The following is a 21,422-nucleotide window of genomic DNA, read 5'->3' on the forward strand; positions in this document are numbered from 1 at the left end:
TCCCTTTTGTTTACCTCGATTGTTGCAGTGTTGTGTCTCCGACATGTGGATACTACATCATGTACGGAAATTTCTTATGTTTACCGTCGATTGTTGCAATGTTGTGAATCCGATATGTGAATGCTACCTCATGTACTGAAAGTCCTAATGTGCAAGCCTAAAAGTATTTTTCAGAATTTATAGGAACAAACTAGAGCAATATTGTAGTCCAAATTTGAATTACGTGATTTAAATCTCTAGAATTCCATTAAATCAATGAAATATAGCAAAAATACTCTAAAATTCATGAAAAATTGGCAGTTGGGATCCCATATGGTCTACTTTAGGTGAAAATTGATGAGAGGACACAATTTACCATCTTATTTCTGACACTTGCTTCATAAAAAAGTCATCTTGGGCACTAAAAAATGGAAAATAACTTTTTGAACCAAACCTTTTTTTTGAATTATTAATCACAATGGTTATACACTTTGTCAGTGCCAAAAATGTCACATTATCATGTACTATGGCACGAAGATACCCATGGGCATGGTCAAAAGTCATTGATCTTCATATGAGATAAACTATTTATAATTTTCTAGTTTATGATATTGCCAATTTATCATTTTTTTTCACACAAGCTAGTGCACATAACAAGGCCCAATGCAAAACGATTTCAATTTTGAGCCTTCTTTCATTTTCTATAATTTCTTTCAGATTAATGTCAAAATTGCATGAATGACTAATCATATTAATTGGATGGGAAGCCTAAAAGTGTTTTTCAGAATTTATAGGACCAAACTAGATCACACTTATAGTTCAAATTTAAATTACTTGATGTAAATCTCTAAAAATTAAATATATCAGTGAAATATAGCAAAAACACTCTTAAATTCATGAAATTTTGGCAGTTGGAATCCCATGTGGTCTACTGTAGGTAAAAATTGTGAGGGCATAATTTACCATCTTATTTTTCTGGCACTTGCTTCGCAAAAAACGTCATCTTGGGCACTAGAAAAATAGAAAAACATTTATTTAGAAAACAAACTTTCAAACCTTTTTTGGAATTGTTAATCACAATAGTAACACCCTTGTCAGTGCGAAAAATGGTCATCTTATTATGTACTATGCCCTTAAGATACCCATGGGCATGGTCATCTGATAAAGGCCATTTTGTGATTTTTTTTAGCCAACGGTTTTCCCAGGTTATCATTTTTGGCACAGGCTATTATTTATAAAACGGCCCCATGCAATAGGATTTCAATTTTTGAGCCTTTTCCCATTTACTATAATTTTCGAAGATTGCTGTCAAAATTGCAAGGATGGCTATCTATACTAAGTGGTTGGAAATTTGACTTTTCTTTGTAGTTTCATATTTGAGAATTTATAGGACCAAACTAGAGCACACTTGTAGTTCAAATCTGAATTATTTGATGTAAATCCCTAGAAATTCAATAAATCAGGGAAATATAACAAAAGTACTATGAAATTCATGAAAATTTGGCAGTTAGAGTCCCATGACCTAATTTATGTGAAAATTGGGAGGGCACAATTTAACATCTTATTTCTGGCACTTCCTTAACAAAAAAGGTCTTAGGCACTAGAAAAAGGAAAAAAAAATAACTTTTTAGAAAATATCTAAAAGAAGTGATACTCACTTCACAAACCAGATGGGTTGTGCGGTTGGGTCTTTAGATGTGCTATGAAACCATATCACCATGCATCCATTATGAAAACCATTCATAATTTTATTCAAATAGCATGAAAACAACATGAAATTAATTTTAATTTTCTGATTTGTACACATATTTAAACGAAATTCAAACATATCATAATTCATTCCAAGTGCATCCAAACAACTCAAAATTCATACTAATCATAATTCTAATAACATGAAATTTGAGCCCTGCTCCCAAATATGAAACTACTCTTCTTTGTCAACCTGCGCGCGGCACGCGGCAATCACTTCCTTGAACCTAAGGCCATCCCAAAACGCACATCATTCGTTGATGTTTCTATGCGGCGGCGGGTTGGGCTTGTCGAATTGTTGGATTTGAGCGGTGTGGACTTGGTCTAGGATTTGCAGCCATAATGGGTAGTTCGGCATTAAGTCCGGATGCGCCATCTCCTTCGGCGTTAGCTACCTGAAACCTGCCGACGGCTCACACAAAGGTGGCCGAGCCGACGAAGGTGACGAGCTCCACTAGAAGCCCCCCTTGAGTCACCAGTCATCCCACCAGCAGGCGCGTTTCCGGCGGCTTCAAGATGCCGCAGCGGTCGAGAGGCCCGTGTCTGAGCGATTTTCATATATAATATGCTAAATTTGAAGTTAGTGTTTAAAAGATATGAATATTTTAAAAAGTACTTGAATCCGCGAAAAAAAATAGCTATGCTGGGCAACTCTATCTTACGCCAATTAAAATTCAAGGAGAAAAGGCAGACAAAAGGGGGAGAAGCCAAGATGAAACCATGGTCTCCCGAATAGGGAAGTGACGGTCTAGCGAATCAGGTGGAGGTTGTCTTGTGGAAATGTGAGGGCATAGCTCTAGATGAACCAAGAATTGGCGGCCTCTTAATTAAAATTGTTTTTGCCACTTACGGGCGGCATTGGTGGGTAATTTTTGACAACTTGGAGGGCAATTTTGATGACAAACGACCAGAAACGATAGCCGCTTTATTATTATTAGGTAGAGATAGAGATAGATTATCAAAATCATGCATCAAAGAAAATGCAAAATCAAACACACCTTATATTTTGAGAAGAGGCGTATTTTTCATTCAGAGGACGGTGACCACTCCGTATATGGGCTTCAGCTGTAAATCACCGATTGGCCTTTGCATTCAAAGTCTCCGAATTCACGGTCCATCTAATATTCTTGAAGGATCATATGTCTAGTGCAGTGAAAAACACTTTCTTAATTAAACTCTAGATTCAGAATAAACATGAGTTGTACAGGACCGAGCTTGTTTTTGGGTGTATGACATATGGGCCAGCAACGTGTTGGGCCCACCTGTTACGTACTCAAAGGTAGGTGCAGCTAGTCACTGAAGCTGCGTCCAGTTGTACATCTTCTAACTCTGCACTACGTATCTTACCACTCTCCACTTCTGTTTTTAACAACATGAAGTGTACTGAACTCCAAACATTAACTGATGTGCAGATCCAAGATTAGTAGTACTACTAACATTGAGTTACAATCAGACGTATGCAGGAGTTGCACAAATTCCTTCTTCTATTCATCATCTACTTAACTTATTTACAGTTACACTGGATTGCTAGCACTAATTTCATTAGTACTACAATTAAGATGGATGGATCATGGATGATAGTGATAGTAGTAAAGCTAGAAGATGTGGAGCGTGTGGATGTTGAGCAGCGCGACCCGGGTTTGCACGAGGCTACGGAACACCTTCTCGCTGCCGGCCTCTAGCTCCTCGATGCACTCCTCCAGCTCCTCCAGCCTCTCCGCCACGGCCGCCACCGCCACCCCCTCCTCCCCACACCCCGGCGCCGACGACTTCTTCTTGTTCTTCTTCACCAGGCACACCAGCGCCGCCGTGCCCTTGCACGAGCAGGACTCCGCCTCCACGGACCCGGACATGGCCGCGACGGCACCGAACAGCGCGGCGGACGCCGACGCCGTCGCCGCGGCCGACTCCATCAGCAGCCCCGTCACCTCCACCTCCGCCGCGCTGCCTTGGCCGCCGCCGAGGATGCTCAGGCGCGTGGGCCGGACGGCGGACTCCCTGGCCGTGGCGGCGAGGCGGGCGAGCTCTTGGCCGGCCCTGCACTGGGACCGCACGGCGGAGGCAAGGCGCGCCCCGACGCGACGGCGGACGGCCGCCAGCGCCTCGGCGACGTCCTGCTTGAGCGCCACTACGGTCTCTTGGAAGCAGCCGTGCGCGTCGGCGAGGCGGAGGAAGGAGTCGAGGAGGCGGTCCACGGTGCCGCCGGCGCCGGAGAGCGCGGCCTGTGCTTCGGGCAGGTCCAGCAGGTCGCCGAGCGAGGAGTGGAGCGCGTCCACGTGCGCCAGCCCCACGGCCACGGAGGCGGCCAACGCCGCTGGTCCCTGCTGCGCCCAGGCGCGCACGGCGCGGATGTGGGTGTGGAGGTGCGCCAGGATCGGGTGCGACCGGCACGGTAGGCTTACGGACCGCGCATGGTACGATGACGACGGCGCGCGCGGCTTGGAGGAGGACGACGACCTCGACGGGCTCAGCGGGAAGGAGATGGAGCGCACGAAGGCGCGCGCCATTGCCGCCGAGCTGGTCACTTGAGAGCTAGATAGCTACGCTTGATGATGGGTGCGTGCGTGTGTGTTTGCGTCTGTGTGGCGTTGCTGGCTTATAAAGATGGAGACGGTGATCCCAGCGAAGCTCCCTCAATTGATGTATCAGTTGAGCTGTTGTCTGACAGTGACACGCGGGCGTGCACGTGTGAGTGATGTTTTCAGCTGTACCGTTGTGTCAGACAAAACAAGTGGCACTGTTGCACTGTAATGCCAGGATCCTTCTTGGTTTTTATTCCTTCTTTTTGTGATTGCAGATCAATCGCGAGAACTAAACCAGGTTTTTGATTGAGATTTTGCAGAGCAAGGCCTCAAGGGGCCGAGGGGGAAGGAGATGGAGCGTGCGAAAGCGACCGAGCCACCGCTTTGGTGAGGAAAGACGTGCTTGAACTTGCCACGGATGTGCAGTTTAGTGCCTGAACTTGCAAAATACATCATACTGGTTTCATAACTTGACATGGACGTGCATATACGGTTACAATGACATTTGTATACGTCCGCGACGCTGACGAGGCATACCAACATGGCATGGGACCGATGTCGGTGACTGGATGTCGGAGGCAAGGGTGTGTGCCCTAGTTTTTTGCGGAAACCCCTCTGGAATTATTTTTTGTACAATAAGCACTACAGGAAAATTCGGTTTTCCCGTGTGTTAGCCTATAAGCCGAGTGCTATTTTTCGGGCACCCGGCTTATACTCCTCTAAGCCGAGCCAAGGGAAAAAAAACACCCGGCAATAGTGATGATGTACTATGACCTTGTATCAATGAGACGCGTGCGATAGTGATGATGTACTTTTGGATGAAAACCAAGTCTATGTACTATGAACTTGTACTCCTGAATGTAAACTTTATCGAGTCTACCTACTTTATGTACTTCTAGTTGTAAGACAACTCTATGCACTATGAACTTGTGCTTCTTGCCAAGTTCTCGCCCTATGATTTTGAACTTATGCATATGATTTTTTTATGATAGCATATGAACTTTTAAACATGGACTTATGAATTGCTCTACTTCTGCATATGAACTTTTAAACATCCATTTCTAAACTGCTTTAGTTTTACATATGAAGTTTTAAACATGAACTAATTGAACTACTCTTTCTCATAGCAGGTGCCTTACAACAAAAGGAACAAAGTTGCAAGCATTGGCAATGTGATTGAAAGGTTAGGCAAGGTGAGGAGGGTCATAAAGAAGGGCACCGGTGCGGCAACTTCCACACAGGCAGGCAGGGCCAAACCTACACAGCGAGCCACGGTGGATGGTACCCGAGGTAGACGACGTGGTCGTACCACTGTATCCCATGTTGCTAGCCCTATCCCCTCCGTCCATTCCGAGGAGGAGTCGGAGGAGGAAGCGGAGGAGGAGAGGGAGGAGGAGCTAGTTGTGGAGGAGGATGAGAGGGAGGAGTCGGAGGAGAGGGAGGAGTCGGAGGAGGAGAGGGAGGAGGAGCCGGTTGTGGAGGAGGAGTTACAGGGGGGAGAGTATGAGGTCGAGACATCGGCAGAGAAGATGGAATGGCCGGTTCCTAAGGAGAGCAAAATCTGGTTGCGTGGGGTGTCCACGCTCCCTTCGCGACCATATCCACATAAGGGCCTCGTTGTCAAACCAGCCGGTCTGAGGTAAGTGTTTGTGTGGACTCTTACTTGTGTCTTTACTTTTAAGATTTTTGCAGATACTAACTTACTTGCCTTTTCATTGTGCAGGGCCTTGGTGGTTGATGGAGAAGACATAAAAGTGCCACGCCAGCCAAGCAGCATCATTGGATGTCTTTGCAGGCATTATTACCTGGAGACGGTGAGGAGGAGCCAGCTTGGTCTTGGGAGCATTGGAAACGAGCTCCGGATACCAAAGACAAGTGGGGCACGGTGTATGGTAGTGCCGCCGAGCGGGTGGTCAATGATTTTTGGGTAAAATTCTTTGTCAATTTTCATAGTTATTTCTTTGCCAATCTTTAAAATCATTGCACTAATAACTGTTTTATCCTCTTATGCACTTTGGCAGGACTTCTTTACTTGCGCCGAGGGTATGAAGGATGAAGCTAATGAGGTTGTGGAGGCGATTGCCAAGAAGATTGTCCAAGACATGCCCTATGAGGCGCGCGTTGATGTTGTGGTGAAGTATTTCGCGCAAGAACGCAAAATGTTCTCAAAAAGTCTCTAGCCGGGAGAGTGCATCTCACCCGTTCCATGTACATGAAGGTAGTTTCCTTTTACTTATGATTGCATGGATCAAAACAACTTACTTTCATTCCTAAGTTGGATGTATTTGGCATACTTCAGGCGGTTCCCTCGTGGTGCAACAACAATGTTCCTTGCTACCAGCAAATCATATCCAAATGGATAGACCCGGAGTGGAGGGCCCAACATCGAATGGCTTCGGAGCGGCGTGCCTTGATGGGTGGTCCGGTACACCTTCAAGGCAACCTCAACCTCCACGCTTACGTGCAGAAGAAGGTAATAATATCATTCGGCTTCTCAACTTCTAAACTTGTGCTCTTATGGATATTATTGCCTCTATTGCGGAATAGGGAGAGAGGTGAGGGCCAAGAGAAGCTCAATACCTTCACGGGATTATGTCTCTCCCGCAAGTTAAAGAAACCGGAAGGGGGGTGGGTCAACCCAGGCGCTGGCTTGAGGATTGATGCATACAGTCACTAGTAGAAAACAGGGCTTTGGTTCGGCCAGAAAAGAGCATTAATCCCGGTTGCATTACGAACCGGGACTAATGTGAGCATTAGTCCCGGTTCGAGCGGCTAGGGCACCGTACAGGCATTAGTCCCGGTTCAAATGGGACCTTTAGTCCCGGTTGGTGCCACGAACCGGGACTAAAGGGTGCGATGCCCATTAGTACCGGTTCGTGGCACCAACCGGTACTAATGGGGTTTGAGGCATTAGTACCGGTTCATGGCACGAACCGGTACTAAAGGTCCATTTTCAAACTCTACCCCCCCCCCCCCCCCCCCCCCGCGTGGATCGCCTTTTCAGTTTTGTAAAAAGCAAAAGAAAATGATAAAAACTTCAAAAATTAAAATCCTTCCAGATGTAGTTATGTTACTACATGTACTAGTTAGGAAAATTTAAAAACTTAAATTTGGACATGTTTTGCAAAAAGTGTAGGAAAAACGTAAAACGGCTATAACTTTTGCATACAATGTCAGAAAAAAATGTATAATATATCAAAATGTTCAGCACGAAAATCCGCATCCGATTTTGACGGCCTACGGCCTGTTTGCAAATTTTTAGAATCCTCAAATTCTAAAAGGAAAAAAAGTTATGCTCAAATTTCTGTTTTTTTGATTTTTTGTTAAATCTGGTCAAACTATGGTCAAACTACTTATTCAAGAAGTATTAGTGTTACTAAATAATTATTCAAGAATATTAGTGTTACTAAATAATTATTTCAGTTTTTATGAATTTTGGTCAAATCTGGTCAAACTGTGGTCAAACAATGGTCAAACTAATTATTCAAGAAATATTAGTGTTACTAAATAATTATTTCAGTTTTTTTGAATTTTGGTCAAACTATGGTCAAACTACTTATTCAAGAAGTATTAGTGTTACTAAATAATTATTGTTTGTAGAACAATAGTTTCAAACTCAAACAGTGAAATGTGTGACTTCATACTCAAGCTAAATTCCTGAGGGTTAATAGGATTGACATCTTACTATTGTCAGGAAAACAACAAGTGCAGACTTGGAAACGAGGGAGAATAGAACCCGGAAGTTAAGCGTGCTCAGGCTGGAGTAGTGAGAGGATTGGTGACCGTCCGGCAAGTTAGATGATTTGGAATGATGAGGGGTGATTAGAGATTAGAGGTTAAATTGAGCAGTGATGAGGGGTGATTAGAGATTAGAGGTTAAAATAATTCAGAAATTTGAAAATAAAAAAAATTCAATTTTTTTTTAAAAAATCATAAAATTTCCTTTAGTACCGGTTGGTGTTACCAACCGGGACTAAAGGTGGAGCTTCAGGCAGCGGCCACGTGGAGGGCCTTTAGTCCCGGTGTAAGAACCGGGACTAAAGGGGGAGGCTTTAGTAACGACCCTTTAGTCTCGGTTCCAGAACCGGGACTAAAGGCCCTTATGAACCGGGACTAAAGGCCTCCAGTCGGGAGATGGCAAGAAGCGTGGTCGGTTATATGTTGGCGACGGTGCCATCCGTAAGAAGGACATCCCAAAACTCTCTCACCTCCGTCCTACCACGTCGAGCTCAGGTCCTGCTATAGAGCGTCGCCCACAGCCTGGGCTGCACATGCTCCATCAACTCGAGGTATCTTTTGCTTCATCGACCTTCCTTGTGATTTCTTCTTTGTATTGCAACGATGGTGAACTTGTTGTGATGGCATATTGTAGGCCAATGCCAAGCTTCGAGAGGAGCAGGCCCTGTTTCAACAGCAAGAATTCATGGTTAAACAATAGTGATGCTATTCATCACCCAGGGTGCAGAATAAGTTATTCTTCACCTGAGGTAATGTTACGATCACTTCATAATTAAATTACATTTAGAATTCAAATAGTTACATTCCCTTTGATTCACTACGTAAAATTTGGTATAAGTAACTAAAAATATAGGTCATAAGACAAGAAAATTTGGAGTTTATGTATATTTTACACTACGTTTTTACGTTTGTAATTTTACATAACATAAAATATTTTTATGGCGATTATATATTTTCTTACAGTCTCTTTTTACGTCAGAAATAAGACAAAACTTACGGAACGTAAAATTACAGTGCATTGGTGGTAAAATAGAGGGGGCTGAAGAATAACTATTCCTCACCCAGGGTGACGAATAGTCAATCCCTATATATATATGCTGCTGGATAGATGTACTACTGGATATATGTGCTACTGGATAGATGTGCTACTGTATATATGTGCTGCTGTATAAATGTACTACTGGATATATGTGCTAAAGCGAGTACCAAAAAAATGTTGTATCGCCTATAAACCGTGTACCCCAGCTATCTGGCACCCGGCTTATAAGACATAGAGCTGCGGCCAACATATAAGCCATGTAGCCCAGCACCTGGCACCCGGCTTATAGACCATCTGGACACACGGGCAGGCTATATAAGCCGTGTGCCTCGGTTAACCGGCACCTGGCTTATATATGTATATAAAAACCATGTTGTTGTCGGGCGAAACTCGGCTTATATAGTAACCGTGCGGTTTGCGGTTGCACCCGGCTTATATATAAACCGTGCGTCCGCAGTTGCACCCGGCTTATATATAAACCGTGCGTACGGAGGTGCACTCGGTTTATGTTTAAACCATGCACGGACGATGGCAACCGACTTATATAGACAGTGACATGTGGCCGTTAACATCAGGCTACCGTCATGTTACTTTATTAAACCGAGAGGCCTGTGAAAATACTCGGTTTATACATAAGCCGGGCTTTTTTGGTCCGGCTCTCGGCTTATATGGTATAAGTTGGTTGACTGTAAACCGAGTGCTATAAGCCGGGAGTTTTACTCGGCTTATATATAAACCGAGTTTAAATCGATGTAAGCCGAGTATATTACGTACACGGCTTATAAGTTTTTTCCTGTAGTGAAGGCCCTTGCGAAGAAACTGACAAATTATAAAATAAAAACAATAACTATAAATACTAAAACTGGCGTTGTGGTGGTTCCAACGGGCTACCTTCACTTTTGCGATTACATAATGATTCGTAAGATTCATAACCTTTATAAACATAGGCGGAACAACATAAATAGAAGGAATTTTTTACACCGAGTTTAAATCGATGTAAGCCGAGTATATTACGTACACGGCTTATAAGTTTTTTCCTGTAGTGAAGGCCCTTGCGAAGAAACTGACAAATTATAAAATAAAAACTATAACTATAAATACTAAAACTGGCGTTGTGGTGGTTCCAACGGGCTACCTTCACTTTTGCGATTACATAATGATTCGTAAGATTCATAACCTTTATAAACATAGGCGGAACAACATAAATAGAAGGAATTTTTTACACCGAGTTTAAATCGATGTAAGCCGAGTATATTACGTACACGGCTTATAAGTTTTTTCCTGTAGTGAAGGCCCTTGCGAAGAAACTGACAAATTATAAAATAAAAACTATAACTATAAATACTAAAACTGGCGTTGTGGTGGTTCCAACGGGCTACCTTCACTTTTGCGATTACATAATGATTCGTAAGATTCATAACCTTTATAAACATAGGCGGAACAATATAAATAGAAGGAATTTTTTATTTGCGAGGTATAAATAAAAGGAATTTATTAACAGAACAAAAATAGTACAGACTATGTGACTCGAACATCCAACCAAAGCTTACAGACAAGTCACGGATGCCACTCCAACAAATGAGTTCTCATGTATCAAAAGTACAACTACTCTTTATGACTGTATGATAAACATAATTTCTAAAGAATGCAAAAATCTTCATGCCATCTAATAAAAATTCACGTGTTATTTTAAAATATATTCATTCAATTGGAAAAATTTATGAATGATAAACATGTTTATATGATTCAAGAATTATTCATGTGCGGATCCGCAATCTAAGGGTGCACTAGGCTTGTATTTACTTTTGTAGAAAACACACAAATTTTTATACTATATAAACTTTTGAAAAGAACATAGTTTTTTTAACTTAAAACATGAACACATTTATATACTACATGAATATTTTATTAAAAATGTGAAAATTTTAAATTATATGAGGATATATTAAAATATATGAACATTGCTAAAATTACTTTAATATTTTATGAAATATGAACACTTTTTAAAATTATAAAATACATTCTTAATTCATAATTTTAGTATGTGTAGTTTTGTTAAATTATTGCGTCGGTATTTTATGAAATTATATGAACTTTTTAATGTAATTTGTTTTAAATATATCTATATCGTATGTAACACACGATTATAATTTACATATTTAAAAATTTGAAATAAAAAACAAACACGTCGAAAACTGAGCCACACTGTGGTCTATTTTAGCCTGACGGGCTCGCTATTTCATACACCTAAATTTATCATTTTTACCATATGATGTTGTCGGTTGGAATGGTATGTGCATCCACTATATAGCCTCCGGTTGCTGGTTCAAATCAATGCCCCTATTTTGCTGGAATAATCGTTTTAATTTATGTTGTTCAACTTTATGTTTATAAGGTGTATGAATCTTTTCATGACACTAAATTTGAATCAGGTCTTTGGTTCCAACCCCATACCCGTTTTTAATTATTATAATTGATTTTCTTTACAATTTATCAGTTTCTCTCTGAAGGCCTTTTTGTAAGAAAAAAAATTATACCAGGGGAGTCTCCGCAAAAAACAAAGCCACAAGACATCCAGTCCTTGACAGCGGGCCCCATGTCATAATGGCGCGCCTCGTTGAGCGTTGTAGACGTATACAAACGATATTTGAACTGTATATGCACGTCCATTCCAAGCTATGAAACTATTTCAATGTATTTTGCAAGTTCAGGCACCAAAGTGCACATTTGTGGCAAGTTCAAGCACCAGTGATGTATTTACCTCGTGAGGAAAACCTTCAAAAGAAACCTTAAACTTGTAGAAGAATGCTAAATGAATTCTAAACTACCAATCCCCGAAATTAACATACCAAACTCTCTGATACAGATTTATTTTGAACTTTAAGAGTGTTTATTTGGTATTCGCTGAAATGGCGAGTCAAACCCTAGTTACTTCGGCTAGTTGGCTGGACATTACGAATGACCTTTATTTTTACGGGCAAGCAAATCAGACTGGGCCATTAACGCAGTCCCAGGCTACACTTGTGTGTAGCTGTAGGTTCGCTCGCACCGCTCTTGTTTCTCTTTGTTCTCTTTCATTTCATTTTGTTTTTCCTTGCTTTCTTTTGTTTTCACCGGTTTTTCCATTGTTTTTATCTGCTTTTTTTCTTTGTTTTTCACACTTTTTTCGGTCTCTCTTTCTTTGTGATTTTCTTTTATTTATTATTTTTTTCTTAGTTTATTCTTTGCTTTTTTTACAATAAGCAATTATATTTTCTTAATGAACATATTCTTTTTTAAACTACAAGAATACTTTTTCATTGTTTAAACATTTTTTAAATTGTACACACTTCTTTTAAAATAAAGGTCAATTATATTTTTTTAATGGTATGTGATTTTTTTTATGTTAGGCAAACAAAATTTTACATTGTATACACGTTCTTTTCAAAATGTCACTAACACATTTTCTGAAACTCGCAAACATTTATTTTAAATCTTACATTCTTTGGAATGTAAGGAACATCTCTTTATTGTATCACATGCGGTACACATATTTTTTAAAACATTTTACATATATTATTTAAATGCTTTAAATATTTTTTCACACATGATTAACATTTTCTATACATGTCAAATGCATGATTAACATTTTTTCAAATTTTATGTGAAGTGTTTTTCATAGCATATATATTTAGATTATTTCGAAATATAAACAGTAGTAAAATAATAATACAATTGTTTTGGAAAAAATGGAGGAAAAAAAGATTGACGTCAACGTGACACTGGCACGTGGTTATTCTGCCGGCCCAGCAACGACTCATGTAGGCGACCTCATGATAGGGATCATGGCAGACGGAATATAGCCTCAGCTGCAGCCAACAATCCCGGGTTTGACCAGCCACTTCGACAATCCCTTTTTGGGAACACTCTCAAGTTTCAAAATAGACAGACATCAAAGAGTTTGTTTACTGAGTCCAGGGATTAGGTGTTCATTGTTCGATTTAGCTTAGATCTACAAGTTTAAGGTTTGTTTTGGACTTTTTCCCTTCGGCGATATTTGTGTGTTTGTGTCCGTGTGCCGTTGCTGTTGGGAATGCTCTCAAGGTTCAAAATAAACTGTGATCAGAGAGTTTGGTGTGCTGATTTCAACGATTAGGTGTTCACGTTTAGATTCAACTTTCTTTTAGAAGTTCAAGGATTGTTTCGTACTTTTTCGCTTTGACAGTGGCTGGTATGGTTGTGTGTGTGTGTGTGTGTGTGTGTGTGTGTGTGTGTGTGTGTCGTTGTTGGCTTGTAAAATTGGCCTGGCTGGCGTTGGGTGCCAACACGTCCAATACGACGCTAGTGATAAAAATTGCTTGTGGCGTTGGAGCGCATGTCAGGACTATTTGTATGCTAATGGAGTGCCACGTGGCCAATGCCAGGAGTAAGTATATATTAGCACTGACATACTTTGTTGGCGTCACACCAGCAATTATTTTTTCGCTTATAAAAAACATGCAGCTAGGTAATCCATCAACTTATTTAAGATATTGCGCATCAATTAGTTGAACTCAACAAACTATAGGTACTACATCATCAACTTAACAAAGTACATAATAGTTATTAGTTCAAGAACTAAGGTAGTTCAACTTAACAAACCATCATCTACTTAACAAACTAGATACCCTAGGTGGTCGATCACACTTCTTGATCAAGGATTGCCTTGATCTATTGAATCTTGTGCCTATTGTTTTCTCTCTGTTTTTAAAAATGAGCTTTCTCTATTTTGAGCACATTTCTCTCGGCCTTGAGGAGATTTCTCTCCTTTTTAGCTTATCCATCTTCTCGATCAGCTGCTCCCTATGCTCCTTTGGCCTAATTAAGAGTTTGATCAAAGAGACCAGCCCTCTCGTCCATCAGCTGACCCCTCTCCTCCATTAGTGTGGCATTCACCTCCTTTAGGGCCTTGATGGTCCTTTCAGGAGACTCTAGAAGCCGACGGTTGAGCATGTCTAGATCATAGACATTTTCTTCAATGGGTGCTGGAGTCGGTATGTATCCCTACCAGGTCCAGTGTTTCAAATTGTTAGATATACATGTGTTTGCAATCATCATGAATCGTTAGATATGTATGGGTTTTGAATGCTCATGGATGTATTTGGAATCTTACTCGGTTGCTGCTCGCAAAAAGTAGCAACCGGCACTGGACACTGGGTTAATAGGTTAGTCCCAAAACATGATATAAAATAGCATATAAATGCATACAAAGCATCGAAGATTGATAATATAATAACATGGAACAATAAAAAATTAAAGATATATCGAGGACGTATCAAACTCCAAACTGAAATTGGACATATTTCAACCCAACATTGCGCATGTGTGCGTGCATCTGACCGAGACATTACTCATAGCAACAATATCTGAATAAATTTATTGTTATTTGATTACATGAGAAGATACTGTGGGATTATTGGAAATTTAAATGGAAGCCAAGAATTTTGATATGAATCTCCAATACTGCATAGTTTCTAGAAAATTTACCTGCTATCCTAATAATCCCAACCAATCCAAATAGTTATTGAAGCTTGTTATTTATCAAAAACTAAGTTTGGCAGGACCCTACATTGCAAATACATTGATTCTAAAGTCATCTTCCAAGTGTAGTGGAAACCTAGGGTTGGTTTGATGAAGGTGAAGTTTAACTTCTTTTCAATTCTATTATTTAAAAACAAAAATTGATCAATTTGGATTTTGGGGGCACGGATGGGTGTGCAATGTTCCTTGAAAACATGGCCTAATGTGCCACAGACAACATACCAACCGGGCAACCGCTCATTCTTGATTACGAAACTACGTCTTCGACCTCCTCTAGTGACAGAGACTACATTTTTTAGAGGCTTACACACATTGAGTTTAACTCTTGCACTGTAGAAGCTACCCAGAAAATCATCCGAAGTTGGCTAGGCCAAGGGAAACTCCCTGACCTTTGCTGCCAATGGTTTGATCAAAATGTTGTCTCTATTAGGGAGATCAGATATTTGTATCCAAATACCCTAGTGATTTAACAAGATTTTTTACTCTTTGGTAAATCCATCATACAACGCTCCGTGAGACTTCCAAGGACCTACATGCATAACCTTTCTCCAATCTCCAAGGTATGAAAATTGTAGTGTATAGAGATTCTCATCCAGAGCCCGAATTAGGACCTTTTGTGCTCAGTCCCTACATGATGGCATGTTTTAAAAAAATAGAAACTTATGTATTCCTTTTTAGTATGGACTCTGACTGTCGCGCCTCTGCCGGCGACTCCTCCTCCTCGAAAACTACATTGTCAAGATCCTCTTTCCAGAGACTCAACTTCCTATCATGATCTTCGGGTTACCCTACTACCTTTCCATGACAATGATCTTGTGTCCTCCGTCTCCGTCAAGCATAGAGCCCTACGCCTATCTAATCTGGTATGGTTAGAGAACCCTCCGGACTCTTGGATCTGCCGCAGGTCACCATCCTTGGGTAATCCCAAGCGAGCCCTACGATGAGAGACTGAGAAAATGAGAAGATGATGCTTTTGCAGCTCAATGGACCTCCTCGTAAATGGGATACACCAGCACATCACAAATGGCCCTTCGCAGTCAAATCCCTTAATTACATGGATCCACAAACCATTTTGTTCCACTACTAAACAATTTATTATTTTAAATGGACCGCCTGAATGAAAATCAGGTTGCTGGCTACAATGCGGAACATAAAGCCCAAGCACGAGTTGTAAACAATACTTACCAAACTATCCAACTTCACACTTCTCTATTTGTAAATGGTTGACTCGCTCATTCTTATGTTTTCCTTCTTATTTTTGGGGAACATGAATGCTTTTTTTCATTATTCACCATTTTGCACCGAATTGAGGAAGATATAGGTTTCAAGACACTGCGAGTTTTCTACAGTCAAAAACATCTTCATCAAGGACTCCACCAACTCTCTTCCCTTTCCCTGTTGTACAACATGTGGCAGGCTAGAGGGAGGTGGCCCAGTTTTCCCTGCAACCAATGATGAACAAGGGGTGGGCGACCCCGAATCCCCATGTATAGCATCTAAACAGGGACGATCGTCTGCCTCATCTCTAACCACATTGTGGTGATGACCTACGAGTCGCCACTATGGAGCCGAAAGCCATATATTCCTTTCGTTCCTTTGGTGCAGCGTGAGTAGAGTTTTCTCACCATCCAACTTTCGAGGTGAGATGACGGCTTCGCCATTGGATTGTGATCCTCAGACTCATTGGAGAAAATCGTAATGAAAAATAGCCACAACAATGCTTATGCATGTGCCTTGACAGGTTTGTACTGAAAATGATCCAAATTGTTTAAAAAATAATTTTATAATGCAACCAATCATTATACATGGTTATGAAATTGAAATTTTCCTGGTTTCAGACGGTCTAGGTCCTTGAGTAGCATTATTTTGCGACAGCATATAATTTGGTGCCACTATTGGTGTTTTATTTTATTGTTAAAAAATTACTAAATGAAATGAAATAAATATATTGCACCTGTTAATAAACTATTTTCTATAAGAGCAAAATTATATACAAAGAATATTTTTCTAAAATATTCTTCACGGGGTTTTTCAATAATACGGTAGGGGTGGCCCTGTAATTGATTTATTTTCAGGAGAATATAGTTTAACCCAAATTCACATTAGGAGGGGGGGGGGGGGTTCATTAATACCAGATAGTTGGGTTTGTAAATCCACTTGATTATGTACTAAAGAATTTTATTGGCAATGGATATGTTATAGTATACTCCCTACGTTCGGAAATACTTGTCGGAGGAATGGATGTAACTAGATGTATTTTAGTTTTAGATGCATCCATTTATATCCATCTTCGTGACAAGTACTTACGGGCGGAGGGAGTACTTGTCAAACAAAATATCAATGTAAAGTTTTTTTTCTAGAAACAAACTACACTCATACGCTCACAACACACAAACACTCATCCCTATGAACACACATGCACAAACCTACCACTGAAGCTGGAAGTATCTCCGAGAGACTGAGCTCATAGATTTTAAGTTTGCAGAAGTTGCGAGAGACACGTAGTAGACTGGCAGATTTTTTCCTGATTTTTTTTAAACTTTTCAACAAGATTTAGACAAAGTTTTTTTCAAATATTGGTTTTCATATGATATTCTCCCCAATCATACCACAGAAAAGAATAGTGCAGAAGAGTTAGAAATAAGTCCAGTAAATACACAAGCACCCATGTAAGTCTAGGACTAATCTGAGCCACATAGAAGCAACGAAAAATTGTCAACCGACGGGACTAGCTGGCTGGCTGCGTTTAGAGAGATTGACACTAGTCATTAGTAGACAAGAATCGCCAAGGGCACGATGCAGCTGGCAGCACCTAGAGGGCGACATGATCCGCGAGGTATGGTGGCCTTGGCGTGTCCAGATCTCGAGGCTGCTTATATGCATTGCCAGATCGGCATTCCTACCTCTTGTCAGGCACTAGAAGTTAATACAACTGTGCGAGGTATGGTAGACTCGTAGTTTTATATTACAGTACTGTACCTGTGTACCCATATACTACTGTACAATGATTGTGTACGTGGATTAGTGGTTTAATACTAAATTTGACGGTGAATTGTGGCTTGTGCCCGGCGAGCTTGCAATTATTTGCGATAGCGATTGGGGATGATCCTAGCAATTATTTGCGGACAGCGAGCGTACGGGTGAGTTCATAGATGGATTTCACCGTTTATGAAAAGGCATGATCCGCGAGGCAAAGAGGAGGCTTGTGGCAACCGACAACTTCTCGGTGGGTGTGGAGATGCTTCCCGAGTCCCTCGTGCTCCGTGCTATATATCAGTGTGCAGGCGCAGCCATTGTTGATTTTGCTGCGTGCGTTGTCACTTGTGGGACGGCAAGCCATCGACGATCAGATACAATGATGGGGCCTTATTTGTTTATCCATCGCTACCAGTAGTGCTAGCTACCAGAGAGAATCCTGCCGACCAGCCACTCGTGCGGGTTGTCGCAACTTGATTCCAAACACAGGCTCAGGTCATGTAGCCAACAATTTTTTCTTTAAAAAAAGGAGGATGACGACCGGCCTCTGCATCTGGGCGATGCATACGGCCACTTTATTAATAATTCTCACAAAATCTTACAAAGTCATACAACAGCAAGACTAAAGCCACTTTCTAAGCAACAACTGTCGCTACACCTATCCAATCGATAAAGGGGCGCTGATAGTCTGGGCCTGATACCAAACAGACATCGCAGCCAAACCTAAACATCTAAAACCTGAGGTCCCAACTAGGACGCCTGCCGGGTATGGGGTACCTACCAGTCCGGCGCACTCCTCAACCAGGACGCCCGCCGGGTATGAGTCCGCCGCAGCCACCTGCCACCAAACCATCTTCAGAGCTGTACTGTTGCATCAACCTTGCACGGTCTAGCTACCGTCGACGCCACCACGACGCCAGACAGCTCCACCGCTCTGCGCTCGTCCATCCCGAGGCGGACACTCTGAAAGATCTGTCGTGCGTAGCACCTGCCGACTAGGCATGACTCAGCGTAGCACCTGTCGGCCAGGCATGACTTGACATCTCTTACCAGACGCATCTGACGCGGTTAGAATGCCGCTCCTCCTGCCACCCTCCACACCATTGCCGCTGCTGGAGCTGACACACGAAGCCCTTCACCCATAGCAACTCCCCCGAACGCCCAAGCCTCCCAAGACGGCGCCTCCATGGAGGTTACGACGCAAAGGGCACCGCCGCCGTCCAATCCAAGACGGATTTTGGACTTTCGTCCGGGAACGGGACGGAGGTGGATAGGAGGGACCTCGACTTCGCCATCAAGATGGGTAACGACGTCAAAGCCGTCGCCGATGCCGGGCCGAGCTAGCCGGCCAAAGTTTCCTCCGGTCCTCTTCCTGTACCACCAATCTCCATCTGCTTTGGATCTGGCAGCAGCCAAGACCCGAAAAGTCCAGAGAGGGAAGCACCATAAGGCTCAACACCTCCGGCGTAGATCCATCCAGGTGCCGGATCAAAGAAGACCCGACCTGGTCAGCGACGAACAAATATGTTTGAGGGAAGAGAAGGTACGTGTATGCTCTGCAGAACCAAGCAAAACATTATGGGGAAAATATCCGGTGCCTCAGGTGCCATGGTGATATGGGCTCTTGGGAGCCGTTTGATCTGGGATCCTACAGCTCTCTGGAACATTTCGCAAAAAAACATCCTAGGAGTCTGAAAATTGCACATAGGTCCAGTAGATCGAGGCATCCAGCAGCTCCTCTGATGTCGTCCAATGCGTGATCCAATGGCCCACGAGCCCGTATCATGGGAGCACCTGATACTCACTCAAGCATTAATGTATAATCGATTTCCCAGTGGCAGTTATTTCTGGAGGTAGATGGTGCTGATCCAGTACTATGTACATAATCCCTCCGTCCCAAAATTCTTGTCTTACATTTGTGTAGATACGGATGTATCTAATACTAAAATGTGACTTGATACATTCGTATCTAGATAAATCTAAGACAAGAATTTTGAGACGGAGGGAGTATATTACGGATCCATATTCAGAGAGTGAGTGCGCAGTGGTAGGCCCGCGTGGTGAGGTAGTGAGGATTTTAACTGTTTTATTGTGTCAAACAAGGCAAGTGGCACTGTTGCAGAGTAATTGCTGGAATTTTATCTACTTATGGGCCAGTCTAATAACAATTTTAGAAATTCCTAATAAATCCTAGAGTCCCACTTAGCCCATTCGTGCAAGGCAAGGGACACTACTAAAGTTTAGTCCCACATTGCTAGTTTAGAGGGAGTTGGACCTTTTTATAAGGGAGGTTCTTTCCCCACATGTATGAGCATGAGAACAAGAGGGACATCCACGCGCGCTCCCCACCGCCGCCCGCCTCGCCACGCCCGCCTCGCCGTGCCGCGGGAATGAGCCGAGCCGATGTCTAAATTTTTGCCACGCACGACGGGTATACGAACGGGAGCTGAAACGTTTTGCTGTAATGGAGACTGAATACGAACGGCGCACCTGTTTGCTTCGTCTCCCTCCGTTGCTTCACCTCCCGTCGCAGCCTGTTCGCGTCCCTCTCCTGTACCTATATAAGAGAGGTCGCTCCTCTCCAGAGAGACACACCAGAAGATCCTCTTCCTCTCGCCACAAAGTTCCTGAGCACTGCGCTGCTGCTACAATCTTCTCCATCCCGGCTTGCGGCGTGCAGCGCAGGTCGGGACAGTAGGCCTCCGAAACCGCACCTCTTTGAGTCCTGTACGGGAGAAGGGTGATAAAGTTTCTGGGGAGCGCTCTGCGCGACTACTGACTCCTTCATCACGGACGCCCCAGACTCCGGCGACTACTTCCCCGACGACGACTTCTTCCCCGACGTCGACAACCTCCTCGACAACATGGCTGGCGAGGACACCGACCCCAAGTCCAGTGCTGCTACTGTCCCGTATGTGTTCTTCTTTCTGTTAGATGTCCTGCCACAGTTTCTCGTACTACTACTTGCCCTAGATATGTTAGGTTCTACTTCATATATGCAACTAGCTCTAATGTCTACTCTAGATATGCTAGGCTATAGTTCATATATGCAGATGCTATTTACCTTCTCTGTGTCAGAACACATGACTTGTTTTATCTCTACTATATTAGTCATGCTTTATCTAGTATTTCTGTTGATAAAATCATTTGGTAAATTGCTCATATTTCCAACAATCCAAAAACTTTATTATAGGCAATTTACACCAAGTGGTTTTGCTGCTTCCATGAGACCTCCTATGTTTGAGGGTATCCACTATAAGAGGTGGCGTGTGAGAGCAGTCTTATGGTTTTAAACCGTGAGTTGCTATGACGCCACTCTTGGCAAACCTGAAGGGGAGTATGATGCCCAACAGGAACAAGCTTTTCAGAAAATGGATACTCTGTTTAAGGCTGCTCTTTTGAGTGTTTTGGTGAGAACATAGTTGATGCTTATGCGTCAATTGATAATGGAAAAGATATGTGGGACGCACTCGAGGCCAAGTTTGGGGTCTCGGATGCTGGCACTGAGCTGTACATCATGGAGCAATTCTATGATTACAAGATGACTGAAGAGCGCTCCGTGGTTGAGCAAGCTCATGAGATACAGCCATTTGCTAGAGAACTTGAGCACTTCAATTGTATGCTACCGGACAAGTTTGTTGCCGGAGGTATCATCACTAAGCTTCCTCCCACGTGGAGGAACTTTGCTACCTTACTGAAGCATAAGAGGCAGGAGTTTTCCGTTCCGGATCTCATTGGTACTCTTGATGTGGAAGAAAAGGCGAGAGCAAAGGACAACCGTACTCGAGGTATTGAGAGAGGATCTAGTGCCAATCTGGTACAGAAAAAGAACTTCCAGCCCCACAAGTTCAAGAACAAGG

At 42.5% G+C, this 21,422-nt stretch overlaps 1 protein-coding gene across 1 annotated transcript; it reads right to left on the minus strand.

The window, feature by feature from the left end:
- Positions 1-2,917: 2,917 nt before the first annotated feature.
- Positions 2,918-4,555, minus strand: LOC109749649 (uncharacterized). The gene has a single exon (XM_020308600.3). The coding sequence runs from the start codon at positions 4,233-4,235 to the stop codon at positions 3,324-3,326; it is 912 nt and encodes a 303-aa protein (XP_020164189.1). The 5' UTR covers positions 4,236-4,555; the 3' UTR covers positions 2,918-3,323.
- Positions 4,556-21,422: the final 16,867 nt, after the last annotated feature.

This window comes from Aegilops tauschii, chromosome 7, assembly GCF_002575655.3.
Source record: "Aegilops tauschii subsp. strangulata cultivar AL8/78 chromosome 7, Aet v6.0, whole genome shotgun sequence".
NCBI classification, from domain to species: Eukaryota; Viridiplantae; Streptophyta; class Magnoliopsida; order Poales; family Poaceae; genus Aegilops; species Aegilops tauschii.

Excerpts from the sequence above, each read along its gene's own strand:
- LOC109749649 (XM_020308600.3), bottom strand. The coding sequence starts at position 4,235 with ATGGCGCGCGCCTTCGTGCGCTCCATCTCCTTCCCGCTGAGCCCGTCG.